We start from the raw sequence: 15,758 nt of genomic DNA on the forward strand, positions 1-15,758 counted from the left end.
CAAGTCATATCACTGAATGCTGAAAGGAGATTAACAGGCGTACAGGCACGCGCCAACACAAGTGCACGCACACACGCACAAGCGCGCAAAAACACGAGCACAAATGTACAGACACACACACACACACACACCTCCTGTGGACCCAGGGCGCCTCCTCGTGGATGCATGCGGGCGAACAGGAGGAGGGATCAAAACAGCTCGAGCTCACGGAGAGAAGCGGGAGAGCAAGCCCGTCTCTTCTCCTACGGTACGCCCCGAACCTCACGCGCATCCAGAACATCGTTGTATTCTTCTCCTTTCTTCCTGTTTTTCTCCCCACGAGATGAGAGACTGATCCGGCGAGGGTTTCCACGCGCTGTTACGAAGGTTCTGGAGTTTTTCTAAAGTTTTGGGTGAGTTTAGAAAGTTTTAACTGCTGTTTTCTCTGCCGTTAGTTCGCCCATCTCTCTCTCTCTCTCTCTCTCTCTCTAACTTCTGCTATCTCTGTGGTTAGTTCGCTCATCTCTCTCCCTCTCTCTCTAACTTCTGCTATCTCTGTGGTTAGTTCGCCCATCTCTCTCCAACTTCTGCTATCTCTGTGGTTAGTTCGCTCATCTCTCTCCCTCTCTCTCTAACTTCTGCTATCTCTGTGGTTAGTTCGCCCATCTCTCTCCCTCTCTCTCTAACTTCTGCTATCTCTGTGGTTAGTTCGCTCATCTCTCTCCCTCTCTCTCTAACTTCTGCTATCTCTGCGGTTAGTTCGCCCATCTCTCTCCCTCTCTCTCTAACTTCTGCTATCCATGTGGTTAGTTCGCCCATCTCTCTCCCTCTCTCTCTAACTTCTGCTATCTCTGCGGTTAGTTCGCCCATCTCTCTCTCTAACTTCTGCTATCTCTGCGGTTAGTTCGCCCATCTCTCTCCCTCTCTCTCTAACTTCTGCTATCTCTGTGGTTAGTTCGCCCATCTCTCTCCCTCTCTCTCTAACTTCTGCTATCTCTGTGGTTAGTTCGCCCATCTCTCTCCCTCTCTCTCTAACTTCTGCTATCTCTGCGGTTAGTTCGCCCATCTCTCTCCCTCTCTCTCTAACTTCTGCTATCCATGTGGTTAGTTCGCCCATCTCTCTCTCTCTCTCTCTAACTTCTGCTATCTCTGTGGTTAGTTCGCCCATCTCTCTCTCTCCCTCTCTCTCTAACTTCTGCTATCTCTGTGGTTAGTTCGCCCATCTCTCCCCCTCTCTCTAACTTCTGCTATCTCTGCCGTTAGTTCACCCATCTCTCTCTCTCTCTCGCTCTCTCTCGGTTATCTGTAATATCCGATTCCAATATGCGTTAGGGTCTATGTAATTTTAAAGCCTTGTAAATGTGTGTGTGAAGTATTTGAATACATGCACGCACATCGTCTCCACTCTCATTTGGAGACCATTCAATTAGCTATAAACTATTTTTGGCCATCGCTAATATTTCGGTTTTAGACAGAGTTGTGAAAATCAACTTTAGTTCAGATGGACACTGTTCTGTGGTGACTGGGTGCGTTCCAGGTCAGATGGACACGGTTCTGTGGTGACTGGGTGCGTTCCAGGTCAGAACACTGTTCTGTGGTGACTGGGTGCTTTCCAGATCAGAACACTGTTCTGTGGTGACTGGGTGCGTTCCAGGTCAGAACACTGTTCTGTGGTGACTGGGTGCGTTCCAGATCAGATGGACACTGTTCTGTGCTGACTGGGTGCGTTCCAGATCAGAACACTGTTCTGTGGTGACTGGGTGCGTTCCAGATCAGATGAACACTGTTCTGTGGTGACTGGGTGCGTTCCAGATCAGATGGACACTGTTCTGTGCTGACTGGGTGCGTTCCAGATCAGAACACTGTTCTGTGGTGACTGGGTGCGTTCCAGATCAGAACACTGTTCTGTGCTGACTGGGTGCGTTCCAGATCAGAACACTGTTCTGTGGTGACTGGGTGCGTTCCAGATCAGAACACTGTTCTGTACTGACTGGGTGCGTTCCAGATCAGATGGACACTGTTCTGTGGTGACTGGGTGCGTTCCAGATCAGATGAACACTGTTCTGTGCTGACTGGGTGCGTTCCAGATCAGAACACTGTTCTGTGGTGACTGGGTGCGTTCCAGATCAGAACACTGTTCTGTGCTGACTGGGTGCGTTCCAGATCAGAACACTGTTCTGTGCTGACTGGGTGCGTTCCAGATCAGAACACTGTTCTGTGGTGACTGGGTGCGTTCCAGATCAGATGAACACTGTTCTGTGCTGACTGGGTGCGTTCCAGATCAGAACACTGTTCTGTGGTGAATGGGTGCGTTCCAGATCAGATGGACACTGTTCTGTGCTGACTGGGTGCGTTCCAGATCAGAACACTGTTCTGTGGTGACTGGGTGCGTTCCAGATCAGAACACTGTTCTGTGCTGACTGGGTGCGTTCCAGATCAGAACACTGTTCTGTGGTGACTGGGTGCGTTCCAGATCAGATGAACACTGTTCTGTGCTGACTGGGTGCGTTCCAGATCAGAACACTGTTCTGTGGTGACTGGGTGCGTTTCAGATCAGATGGACACTGTTCTGTGGTGACTGGGTGCGTTCCAGATCAGGACACTGTTCTGTGCTGACTGGGTGCTTTCCAGATCAGAACACTGTTCTGTGGTGACTGGGTGCGTTCCAGGTCAGAACACTGTTCTGTGGTGACTGGGTGCGTTCCAGATCAGATGGACACTGTTCTGTGCTGACTGGGTGCGTTCCAGATCAGAACACTGTTCTGTGGTGACTGGGTGCGTTCCAGATCAGGACACTGTTCTGTGCTGACTGGGTGCGTTCCAGATCAGAACACTGTTCTGTGCTGACTGGGTGCGTTCCAGATCAGAACACTGTTCTGTGGTGACTGGGTGCGTTCCAGATCAGAACACTGTTCTGTGCTGACTGGGTGCGTTCCAGATCAGAACACTGTTCTGTGGTGACTGGGTGCGTTCCAGATCAGAACACTGTTCTGTGGTGACTGGGTGCGTTCCAGATCAGAACACTGTTCTGTGGTGACTGGATGCGTTCCAGATCAGAACACTGTTCTGTGGTGACTGGATGCGTTCCAGATCAGATGGACACTGTTCTGTGGTGACTGGGTGCGTTCCAGATCAGAACACTGTTCTGTGATTTCTATTGACGGGACCGTTGTTTTCACGGGAAATTGCTGGCTTCCCAACTAGTCATAGGCCTATGCACTTGCGATTTGAAACAATCCACAACTATTTAAAAAACAAAATAAGGTAATGATCCTCTGTGGCTAAGTCAAGCTCTCTGGTAAATTATTTTTGAATGATTTTATTTAGACAGGAGGAGTTATATAATTTTGACAAAACATCAATTTACTTTAGGGGAAGCTAGCATCCGAACAGTGCACTGTGCACTCGCCAACTTTCATTTCCAATTCGCAAGTGGTTGAAATCAGAGATATGTATATATAATGACGAGATGCTCATGTCTCTGCCCTGAAAAAAAATGACAAGAGTCCTTGTCCCAAGCGCAGGAATGCCGGCAATAAGCTTAGGACTGCATGTTATGCCCATTAAAACGCATCGGGTTTAGTCAGGACAGATGTTAGGCGAGAGTGAGCACTCTCGCTTCGCCTCTTCCTCTCTGATGAAACTAATGAGGAAATCAGCGTCCCTTTGTCTTACTATGTGTAGCCCATGTATCTAATGCTGTCTGGCCAGAAATAATATGACATGCCATATTCTGGTCTTGACAGCATCAGATACATGCTCTGTTTCGTGCGCTCGGATGCTTTTAGGCGAGATTGAGGAGTCTTTCTGTCCACGCCCGTATCGGTCAAATAAATTATCAATATTTCAATATTTTATTTGGACGGGCAAGGAGGTACGGTAGGGTGTGTGCATTATATAGCAGCATATAGGTGGTTATACCTCTCTATAGCAGCATATAGGTGGTTATACCTCTCTATAGCAGCATATAGGTGGTTATACCTCTCTATAGCAGCATATAGGTAGTTATACCTCTCTATAGCAGCATATAGGTGGTTATACCTCTCTATAGCAGCATATAGATAGTTACATGGTGGTTATACCTCTCTATAGCAGCATACAGGTGGTTACATGGTGGTTATATCTCTCTATAGCAGCATATAGGTGGTTATACCTCTCTATAGAAGCATATAGGTGGTTTATACCTCTCTATAGCAGCATATAGGTAGTTACATGGTGGTTATACCTCTCTATAGCAGCATATAGGTGGTTTATATCTCTCTATAGCACCATATAGGTGGTTATACCTCTCTATAGCAGCATATAGGTAGTTACATGGTGGTTATACCTCTCTATAGCAGCATATAGGTAGTTACATGGTGGTTATACCTATCTATAGCACCATATAGGTGGTTATACCTCTCTATAGCAGCATATAGGTAGTTACATGGTAGTTATACCTCTCTATAGCAGCATATAGGTGGTTATACCTCTCTATAGCAGCATATAGGTGGTTATACCTCTCTATAGCACCATATAGGTGGTTATACCTCTCTATAGCAGCATATAGGTAGTTACATGGTAGTTATACCTCTCTATAGCAGCATATAGGTGGTTATACCTCTCTATAGCAGCATATAGGTGGTTTATACCTCTCTATAGCAGCATATAGGTGGTTATACCTCTCTATCGCAGCATATAGGTGGTTACATGGTGGTTATACCTCTCTATAGCAGCATATAGGTAGTTACATGGTGGTTATACCTCTCTATAGCAGCATATAGGTAGTTACATGGTGGTTAAACCTCTCTATAGCAGCATATAGGTGGTTATACCTCTCTATAGCAGCATATAGGTGGTTATACCTCTCTATAGCAGCATATAGGTAGTTACACGGTGGTTATACCTCTCTATAGCAACATATAGGTAGTTACATGGTGGTTATACCTCTCTATAGCAGCATATAGGTAGTTACATGGTGGTTATACCTCTCTATAGCAGCATATAGGTGGTTATACCTCTCTATAGCAGCATATAGGTAGTTATACCTCTCTATAGCAGCATATAGGTGGTTATACCTCTCTATAGCAGCATATAGGTGGTCACATGGTGGTTATACCTCTCTATAGCAGCATATAGGTGGTTATACCTCTCTATAGCAGCATATAGGTGTTTATACCTCTCTATAGCAGCATATAGGTAGTTACATGGTGGTTATACCTCTCTATAGCAGCATATAGGTGGTTTATACCTCTCTATAGCAGCATATAGGTAGTTATACCTCTCTATAGCAGCATATAGGTAGTTACATGGTAGTTATATCTCTCTATAGCAGCATATAGGTGGTTACATGGTGGTTATACCTCTCTATAGCAGCATATAGGTGGTTACATGGTGGTTATACCTCTCTATAGCAGCATATAGGTAGTTACATGGTGGTTAAACCTCTCTATAGCAGCATATAGGTGGTTATACCTCTCTATAGCAGCATATAGGTGGTTATACCTCTCTATAGCAGCATATAGGTAGTTACACGGTGGTTATACCTCTCTATAGCAACATATAGGTAGTTACATGGTGGTTATACCTCTCTATAGCAGCATATAGGTAGTTACATGGTGGTTATACCTCTCTATAGCAGCATATAGGTGGTTATACCTCTCTATAGCAGCATATAGGTAGTTATACCTCTCTATAGCAGCATATAGGTGGTTATACCTCTCTATAGCAGCATATAGGTGGTCACATGGTGGTTATACCTCTCTATAGCAGCATATAGGTGGTTATACCTCTCTATAGCAGCATATAGGTGTTTATACCTCTCTATAGCAGCATATAGGTAGTTACATGGTGGTTATACCTCTCTATAGCAGCATATAGGTGGTTTATACCTCTCTATAGCAGCATATAGGTAGTTATACCTCTCTATAGCAGCATATAGGTAGTTACATGGTAGTTATATCTCTCTATAGCAGCATATAGGTGGTTACATGGTGGTTATACCTCTCTATAGCAGCATATAGGTGGTTACATGGTGGTTATACCTCTCTATAGCAGCATATAGGTTGTTACATGGTGGTTATACCTCTCTATAGCAGCATATAGGTAGTTACATGGTGGTTATATCTCTCTATAGCAGCATATAGGTAGTTACATGGTAGTTATACCTCTCTATAGCAGCATATAGGTGGTTATACCTCTCTATAGCAGCATATAGGTGGTTTATACCTCTCTATAGCAGCAAATAGGTAGTTACATGGTGGTTATACCTCTCTATAGCAGCATATAGGTGGTTATACCTCTCTATAGCAGCATATAGATGGTTTATACCTCTCTATAGCAGCATATAGGTGGTTACATGGTGGTTATACCTCTCTATAGCAGCATATAGGTGGTTATACCTCTCTATAGCAGCATATAGGTGGTTTATACCTCTCTATAGCAGCAAATAGGTAGTTACATGGTGGTTATACCTCTCTATAGCAGCATATAGGTGGTTTATATCTCTCTATAGCACCATATAGGTGGTTATACCTCTCTATAGCAGCATATAGGTAGTTACATGGTGGTTATACCTCTCTATAGCAGCATATAGGTGGTTATACCTCTCTATAGCAGCATATAGGTAGTTATACCTCTCTACAGCAGCATATAGGTGGTTATACCTCTCTATAGCAGCATATAGGTGGTCACATGGTGGTTATACCTCTCTATAGCAGCATATAGGTGGTTTATACCTCTCTATAGCAGCATATAGGTAGTTACATGGTGGTTATACCTCTCTATAGCTGCATATAGGTGGTTATATCTCTCTATAGCAGCATATAGGTGGTTATACCTCTCTATAGCAGCATATAGGTGGTTACATGGTGGTTATACCTCTCTATAGCAGCATATAGGTAGTTACATGGTGGTTATACCTCTCTATAGCAGCATATAGGTGGTTATACCTCTCTATAGCAGCATATAGGTGGTTATACCTCTCTATAGCAGCATATAGGTAGTTACACGGTGGTTATACCTCTCTATAGCAACATATAGGTAGTTACATGGTGGTTATACCTCTCTATAGCAGCATATAGGTAGTTACATGGTGGTTATACCTCTCTATAGCAGCATATAGGTGGTTATACCTCTCTATAGCAGCATATAGGTAGTTATACCTCTCTATAGCAGCATATAGGTGGTTATACCTCTCTATAGCAGCATATAGGTGGTCACATGGTGGTTATACCTCTCTATAGCAGCATATAGGTGGTTATACCTCTCTGTAGCAGCATATAGGTGTTTATACCTCTCTATAGCAGCATATAGGTAGTTACATGGTGGTTATACCTCTCTATAGCAGCATATAGGTGGTTTATACCTCTCTATAGCAGCATATAGGTAGTTATACCTCTCTATAGCAGCATATAGGTAGTTACATGGTAGTTATATCTCTCTATAGCAGCATATAGGTGGTTACATGGTGGTTATACCTCTCTATAGCAGCATATAGGTGGTTACATGGTGGTTATACCTCTCTATAGCAGCATATAGGTTGTTACATGGTGGTTATACCTCTCTATAGCAGCATATAGGTAGTTACATGGTGGTTATATCTCTCTATAGCAGCATATAGGTAGTTACATGGTAGTTATACCTCTCTATAGCAGCATATAGGTGGTTATACCTCTCTATAGCAGCATATAGATGGTTTATACCTCTCTATAGCAGCATATAGGTGGTTACATGGTGGTTATACCTCTCTATAGCAGCATATAGGTGGTTATACCTCTCTATAGCAGCATATAGGTGGTTTATACCTCTCTATAGCAGCAAATAGGTAGTTACATGGTGGTTATACCTCTCTATAGCAGCATATAGGTGGTTTATATCTCTCTATAGCACCATATAGGTGGTTATACCTCTCTATAGCAGCATATAGGTAGTTACATGGTGGTTATACCTCTCTATAGCAGCATATAGGTAGTTACATGGTGGTTATACCTCTCTATTGCAGCATATAGGTGGTTATACCTCTCTATAGCACCATATAGGTGGTTATACCTCTCTATAGCAGCATATAGGTAGTTACATGGTAGTTATACCTCTCTATAGCAGCATATAGGTGGTTATACCTCTCTATAGCAGCATATAGGTGGTTTATACCTCTCTATAGCAGCATATAGGTGGTTATACCTCTCTATCGCAGCATATAGGTTGTTACATGGTGGTTATACCTCTCTATAGCAGCATATAGGTGGTTTATACCTCTCTATAGCAGCATATAGGTGGTTGTACCTCTCTATAGCAGCATATAGGTAGTTACACCTCTCTATAGCAGCATATAGGTGGTTACATGGTGGTTATACCTCTCTATAGCAGCATATAGGTAGTTACATGGTGGTTATACCTGTCTATAGCAGCATATAGGTGGTTACATGGTGGTTATACCTCTCTATAGCAGCATATAGGTAGTTACATGGTGGTTATACCTCTCTATAGCAGCATATAGGTAGTTACATGGTGGTTATACCTCTCTATAGCAGCATATAGGTGGTTATACCTCTCTATAGCAGCATATAGGTAGTTACATGGTGGTTATACATCTCTATAGCAACATATAGGTATTTACATGGTGGTTATACCTCTCTATAGCAGCATATAGGTAGTTACATGGTGGTTATACCTCTCTATAGCAGCATATAGGTGGTTATACCTCTCTATAGCAGCATATAGGTAGTTATACCTCTCTATAGCAGCATATAGGTGGTTATACCTCTCTATAGCAGCATATAGGTGGTCACATGGTGGTTATACCTCTCTATAGCAGCATATAGGTGGTTATACCTCTCTATAGCAGCATATAGGTGGTTATACCTCTCTATAGCAGCATATAGGTAGTTACATGGTGGTTATACCTCTCTATAGCAACATATAGGTAGTTACATGGTGGTTTATACCTCTCTATAGCAGCATATAGGTAGTTACATGGTGTTATACCTCTCTATAGCAGCATATAGGTAGTTACATGGTGGTTATACCTCTCTATAGCAGCATATAGGTGGTTATACCTCTCTATAGCAGCATATAGGTAGTTACATGGTGGTTATACCTCTCTATAGCAGCATATAGGTAGTTACATGGTGGTTATACCTCTCTAAAGCAGCATATAGGTGGTTATACCTCTCTATAGCAGCATATAGGTAGTTACATGGTGGTTATACCTCTCTATAGCAGCATATAGGTAGTTACATGGTGGTTATACCTCTCTATAGCAGCATATAGGTGGTTATACCTCTCTATAGCAGCATATAGGTAGTTACATGGTGGTTATACCTCTCTATAGCAGCATATAGGTGGTTACATGGTGGTTATATCTCTCTATAGCAGCATATAGGTAGTTACATGGTGGTTTATACCTCTCTATAGCAGCATATAGGTGGTTATACCTCTCTATAGCAGCATATAGGTAGTTATACCTCTCTATAGCAGCATATAGGTGGTTACATGTTGGTTTCTTCCCTGCCTTCTCTCTCTCTCTCTGTTGGTGCAAATGGTGACTAACTTTATGCTTGTGCAGAGACCTTGCCTTGCCTAACCCTAACCTTACCCTAACCTAACCCTAACACTAACCTATCCCTAACCTAACCCTAACCTAACCTAACCCTAACCTAACCTTAACCTGACCATGTTAAGATGTTATTTTCTATGGTAGAGTAGGTCAGGGTGTGACAGGGGGTGTTTTTCTATGTTTTGTATTTCTATCTTCATGTTTTAGTTGTGTATTTCTATATTGGTTTTGTTTGGGATGATCTCCAATTAGAGGTAGCTGGTCCTCGTTGTCTCTAATTGGAGATCATACTTAAGTAGGTCTTTTTTTCCACCTGGTGTTGTGGGATCTTGTTTTTGCACAGCTCTGTAAGCCTGCAGAACGTGACGTTCGTTTTCCTCTTGTTTGTTGTTTTGCTTTAGTGTTCTGAGTTAAAATAAATATTTATTATGAGCACTCAACACGCTGCACCTTGGTCTACTCCTTACGACGACCGTCACACGTTCGTCCATAATTACGACGGTCGTCACAGAAGATCCCACCACCAAAGGACCAAGCAGCGTGATCAGGAGAGGACCTGGGAGGACAATTTGAACGGCAAGGGATCCTGGACGTGGGAGGAGATCCAGGCTGGATGGGATCGCCTCCCATGGGAACAGGTGGAGGCAGCGAGAGCAGAACGGCAACGTTATGAGGAACGAGCACGGCAACGACAGAAGCACGAGAGCAACCCAAAAAAAAGTGTGGGGGGGGGGCAGACGGGGAGTTTGGTAGAGTCAGGGTGGAGACCTGAGCCAACTCCCTGTGCTTACCATGGGCAGCGAGTGAAGAAGCAAGCACCGTGTTATGCGATGATGCGCACTGTGTCGCCAGTGCGCATTCACAGCCCGGTGCGATCTGTGCCCGCGCCCCGCATTCGCCGTGCTAGGTTGAGCATTCAGCCAGGAAGGGTGGTGCCAGCTCAGCGCTCCTGGTCTCCAGTTCGCCTTCTAGGTCCAGGGTATCCTGTGCCGGCGCTACGCACTGTGTCGCCAGTGTGCCTGCACAGCCCAGTTCGTCCTGTGCCAGCGGACTTTAGTCCGGCCCTTGCCGGCCTCCAGCAACGTTCCCTAGTCCAGAACTCTCAGCGACGTTTCCCAGTCCAGAGCCTCCAGCGACGTTCCCTAGTCCGGAACTCTCAGCGACGTTCCCTAGTCCAGAGCCTCCAGCGACGTTCCCTAGTCCAGAACTCTCAGCGACGTTCCCTAGTCCAGAGCCTCCAGCGACGTTCCCTAGTCCAGAGCCTCCAGCGACGTTCCCTAGTCCAGAACTTTCAGCGACGTTCCCCAGTCCGGAGCCTCCAGCGACGTTCCCTAGTCCGGAACTGTCAGCGACGTTCCCTAGTCCAGAACTCTCAGCGACGTTCCCTAGTCCAGAACTCTCAGCGACGTTCCCCAGTCCGGAGCCTCCAGCGACGTTCCCTAGTCCGGTGAGACCTATTCCGGCTCCACGTACGAAGCCTCCAGTGATGATCCATGGCCCGGAGCCTGTAGGGATAATCCATGGCAAGAAGCCTGTAGAGATGATCCATGGCCCGGAGCCTGTAGAGATGATCCATGGCCCGGAGCCTCCAGTGGTGATCCATGGCGTGGAGCCTGCAGTGATGATCCATGGCATGGAGCCTGTAGCGACAGTCCCCAGCCCGGAACCTCCTGAGACGGCCTGCAGCCCGGAACCTCCTGAGACGGCCTGCAGCCCGGAACCTCCTGAGACGGCCTGCAGCCCGGAACCTCCTGAGACGGCCTGCAGCCCGGAACCTCCTGAGACAGTCTGCAGCCCGGAACCTCCTGCGGCAGTCTGCAGCACAGAGCCTCCGGCGATGATCCACGGTCCGGTGGCACAGAAGCAGAGGGATCAGCGGGCGGAGCGGGTGTTACGCCCCGAACCAGAGCCGCCTCCTCTACTGGAGGATGAGCTGGATGATAAGGTTCTGGGTACTGCACCAGAGCCGCCATAGACACTTGTTACCCTCCCTACCCTCCCTTTTTTGTTTTTTTGTGTTTTTTTTGTGTTTTTTAATTGCATTCGGAGTCTGCACCTTTGGGGGGGGTACTGTCACGTCCTGACCATGTTAAGATGTTATTTTCTATGGTAGAGTAGGTCAGGGTGTGACAGGGGGTGTTTTTCTATGTTTATGTTCTAGTTGTGTATTTCTATGTTGGTTTTGTTTGGGATGATCTCCAATTAGAGGTAGCTGGTCCTCGTTGTCTCTAATTGGAGATCATACTTTAGTAGGGGTTTTTTCTTCCACCTGGTGTTGTGGGATCTTGTTTTTGCACAGCTCTGTAAAGCCTGCAGAACGTGACGTTCGTTTTCCGCTTGTTTGTTGTTTTGCTTTAGTGTTCTGAGTTAAAATAAATATTTATCATGAGCACTCAACACGCTGCACCTTGGTCTACTCCTTACGACGACCGTCACACGCTCGTCCATAATTTGTGGAATTTCGAAGGGAAACTATGAGATGTTGTTGCTGTTACTATTGGTGGCATAGAGGACACATAAATAGCTGTCCAGGCATTTATATAACTGTCCAGGCATCTGTATAACTGTCCATCTGTATCGCTGTCCATCTATATAAATGTCCATCTGCATAACTGTCCATCTGTATAACTCTATAACTGTCCAGGCATCTGTATAACTGTCCATCTGTATCACTGTCCATCTATATAACTGTCCATCTGCATAACTGTCCATCTGTATAACTCTATAACTGTCCAGGAATCTGTATAATTGTCCAGGAATCTGTATAACTGTCAATCTGTATAACTGTCCAGGCAACTGCATAACTGTCCATCTGCATAACTGTCCATCTGTAAATTTCCATCTGTTTAACTGTCCAGGCATCTGTATAACTGTCCATCTGTATCGCTGTCCATCCATATAACTGTCCAGGCATCTGCATAACTGTCCATCTGTATAACTGTCAGGGAATCTGTATAACTGTCCATCCATATAACTGTCCAGGCATTTGCATAACTGTCCATCTGTATAACTGTCCGTCTCTATAACTGTCTATCTGTATAACTATATAACTACCCATCCATATAACTGTCCAGGCATCTGCATAACTGTCCATCTGTATAACTGTCCGTCTCTATAACTGTCTATCTGTATAACTATATAACTACCCATCCGTGTAACTGTCCAGGCATCTGCATAACTCTCCATCTGTATATATGTATAACTGTCCAGGCATCTGCATAACTCTCCATCTGTATAACGGTACAGTATATATGTATAACTGTATAACTGTCCATCTGTATAACTGTCCATCTTCATAACTGTCCATCTGCATAAATGTCCAGGCATCTGCAAAACTGTCCATCTGTACAACTGTCCACGGATCTGTACAACTGTCCATCTGTATCACTGTCCATCTGTATAACTGTCCAGCTCTATAACTGTCCATCAGTATAACTATATAACTACCCATCCGTATAACTGTCCAGGCATCTGTATACCTGTCTATCTGTATAAATGTCCATCTGTATAACTATCCATCTGTATAACTGTCCATCTGTATAACTATCCATCTGTATAACTATCCATCTGTATAACTGTCCATCTGTATAACTGTCCAGGCATCTGCATAACTGTCCGTCTGTATAACTGTCCATCTGTATACCTGTTCAGGAATCTGTATACCTGTCCATCTGCATAACTGTCCATCTGTATAAATGTCCATCTGTATAACTATCCATCTGTATAAATGTACATCTGTATAACTGTCCATCTGTATAACTGTTCAGGAATCTGTATACCTGTCCATCTGTATAACTATCCATCTGTATAGATGTCCATCTGCATAACTGTCCGTCTGTATAACTATCCATCTGTATAACTATCCATCTGTATAACTGTTCAGGAATCTGTACGACCCCAGGTGAGATATAGTAATTCTATTCAAATGTGATGTCATTTGTGGATTTAAGTATTTAAAGTGTGTGTGTGTGTGTGTGTGTGTGTGTGTGTGTGTGTGTGTGTGTGTGTGTGTGTGTGTGTGTGTGTGTGTGTGTGTGCGTGCGTGCGTGTGTGTGTGTGTCATGCCAGGTAGGAGGACAGGATGACGATGATGTCAGAGTTCATCGTGCTGTGTTTACTGTTTGGGGCCGTAGCCCAGGCCTTCCAAGAATGCAACAGTGAGTTCCCTTCCTACCATGCACCGCTCTAGATCTGACATCATACTGACATCATACTGACATCATACTCCAGTCTGCACTGCATCCCAAATGGCACCCTATTCCCTACATGGTGCCATATTATTGACCAGAGCTCTATTTGACCAGAGCTCTATTTGACCAGAGCTCTAATTGACCAGAGCTCTTATTGACCAGAGCTCTAATTGACCAGAGCTCTATTTGACCAGAGCTCTATTTGACCAGAGCTCTAATTGACCAGAGCCCTATTTGACCAGAGCCCTAATTGACCAGAGCTCTATTTGACCAGAGCTCTAATTGACCAGAGCCCTAATTGACCAGAGCTCTAATTGACCAGAGCCCTAATTGACCAGAGCTCTAATTGACCAGAGCTCTAATTGACCAGAGCCCTAATTGACCAGAGCTCTAATTGACCAGAGCCCTAATTGACCAGAGCCCTTTTTGACCAGAGCTCTAATTGACCAGAGCTCTAATTGACCAGAGCCCTATTTGACCAGAGCTCTAATTGACCAGAGTTCTTATTGACCAGAGCTCTAATTGACCAGAGCCCTAATTGACCAGAGCTCTATTTGACCAGAGCTCTATTTGACCAGAGCCCTAATTGACCAGAGCTCTATTTGACCAGAGCTCTTTGTAAAATATGTTTTTCATTTCTCAGACTTTGATGGTCTGTAGTTTGGATGTCCAATAGGTAGTCCTCTGTTTACACTTAACAAGAAGTAATACTTTGACTTGGGCCATTTTGAGATTTCATTGGATGTTTGTTTGTGTTTACATGTACGTGTGTGTGTGTTATCATGTGACCTAACGTGTGTGTGTGTGTGTGTGTGTGTGTGTGTGTGTGTGTGTGTGTGTGTCCTGCAGAGAAACATGAGTGTCCTATAGATGTGTACTTTACGATCGACACGTCTGAGACCATCGCCCTGCAAGAACCTCCCCCTGGATCACTGGTGGAGAGCATTAAGGTTCCTACTACTATATTATAATGTTCCCCCTCCCCCTGGATCACTGGTGGAGAGCATTAAGGTTCCTACTACTATATTATAATGTCCCCCTGGATCACTGGTGGAGAGCATTAAGGTTCCTACTACTATATTATAATGTCCCCCCTCCCCCTGGATCACTGGTGGAGAGCATTAAGGTTCCTACTACTATATTATAATGTTCCCCTGGATCACTGGTGGAGAGCATTAAGGTTCCTACTACTATATTATAATGTCCCCCCTCCCCCTGGATCACTGGTGGAGAGCATTAAGGTTCCTACTACTATATTATAATGTTCCCCCTCCTGCTGGATCACTGGTGGAGAGCATTAAGGTTCCTACTACTATATTATAATGTTCCCCCTGGATCACTGGTGGAGAGCATTAAGGTTCCTACAACTATATTATAATGTTCCCCTGGATCACTGGTGGAGAACATTAAGGTTCCTACTACTATATTATAATGTCCCCCCTCCCCCTGGATCACTGGTGGAGAGCATTAAGGTTCCTACTACTATATTATAATGTCCCCCCTCCCCCTGGATCACTGGTGGAGAGCATTAAGGTTCCTACTACTATATTATAATGTCCCCTGGATCACTGGTGGAGAGCAGTAAGGTTCCTACTACTATATTGTAATGTTCCCCCTGGATCACTGGTGGAGAGCATTAAGGTTCCTACTACTATATTATAATGTTCCCCCTCCCCCTGGATCACTGGTGGAGAACATTAAGGTTCCTACTACTATATTATAATGTTCCCCCTCCCCCTGGATCACTGGTGGAGAGCATTAAGGTTCCTACTACTATATTATAATGTTCCCCCTCCCCCTGGATCACTGGTGGAGAGCATTAAGGTTCCTACTACTATATTATAATGGACGTGACACTCCCCCATCATCGTTCCTGTATTGATTGATGGATCGAGTGATTGATTACACCTTTTACTGCAACACTATAATTACTATATTATTATGTTACATTTAAATATATTTTATTATTAAGTTAACCTGTTTAGCACTTACTTATAAGCTCCTATTACTAAATCCTTATTGCTCCTTGATGTGTATGTGCAGATGTGTACATA

General features: G+C 44.4%; 1 protein-coding gene across 2 annotated transcripts in view; it reads left to right on the forward strand.

Moving 5' to 3' along the window:
* Positions 1–211: 211 nt before the first annotated feature.
* Positions 212–15,758, forward strand: part of LOC115170267 (collagen alpha-2(VI) chain) — a 59,825-nt gene continuing 44,278 nt past the window's right edge. Inside the window, exons 1-3 of one of the 2 annotated variants that reach the window (XM_029726678.1) lie at positions 212–392; positions 13,583–13,671; positions 14,554–14,654. In XM_029726678.1, coding sequence (XP_029582538.1) covers positions 13,596–13,671; positions 14,554–14,654 — 177 coding nt within the window. In that variant the 5' untranslated portion in view covers positions 212–392; positions 13,583–13,595. The remainder of the gene's footprint in view (positions 393–13,582; positions 13,672–14,553; positions 14,655–15,758) is intronic. The other variant, XM_029726679.1, reaches the window with a different exon arrangement.

The sequence above is a fragment of the Salmo trutta genome, chromosome 31 (assembly GCF_901001165.1).
Source record: "Salmo trutta chromosome 31, fSalTru1.1, whole genome shotgun sequence".
Taxonomy (NCBI): Eukaryota; Metazoa; Chordata; class Actinopteri; order Salmoniformes; family Salmonidae; genus Salmo; species Salmo trutta.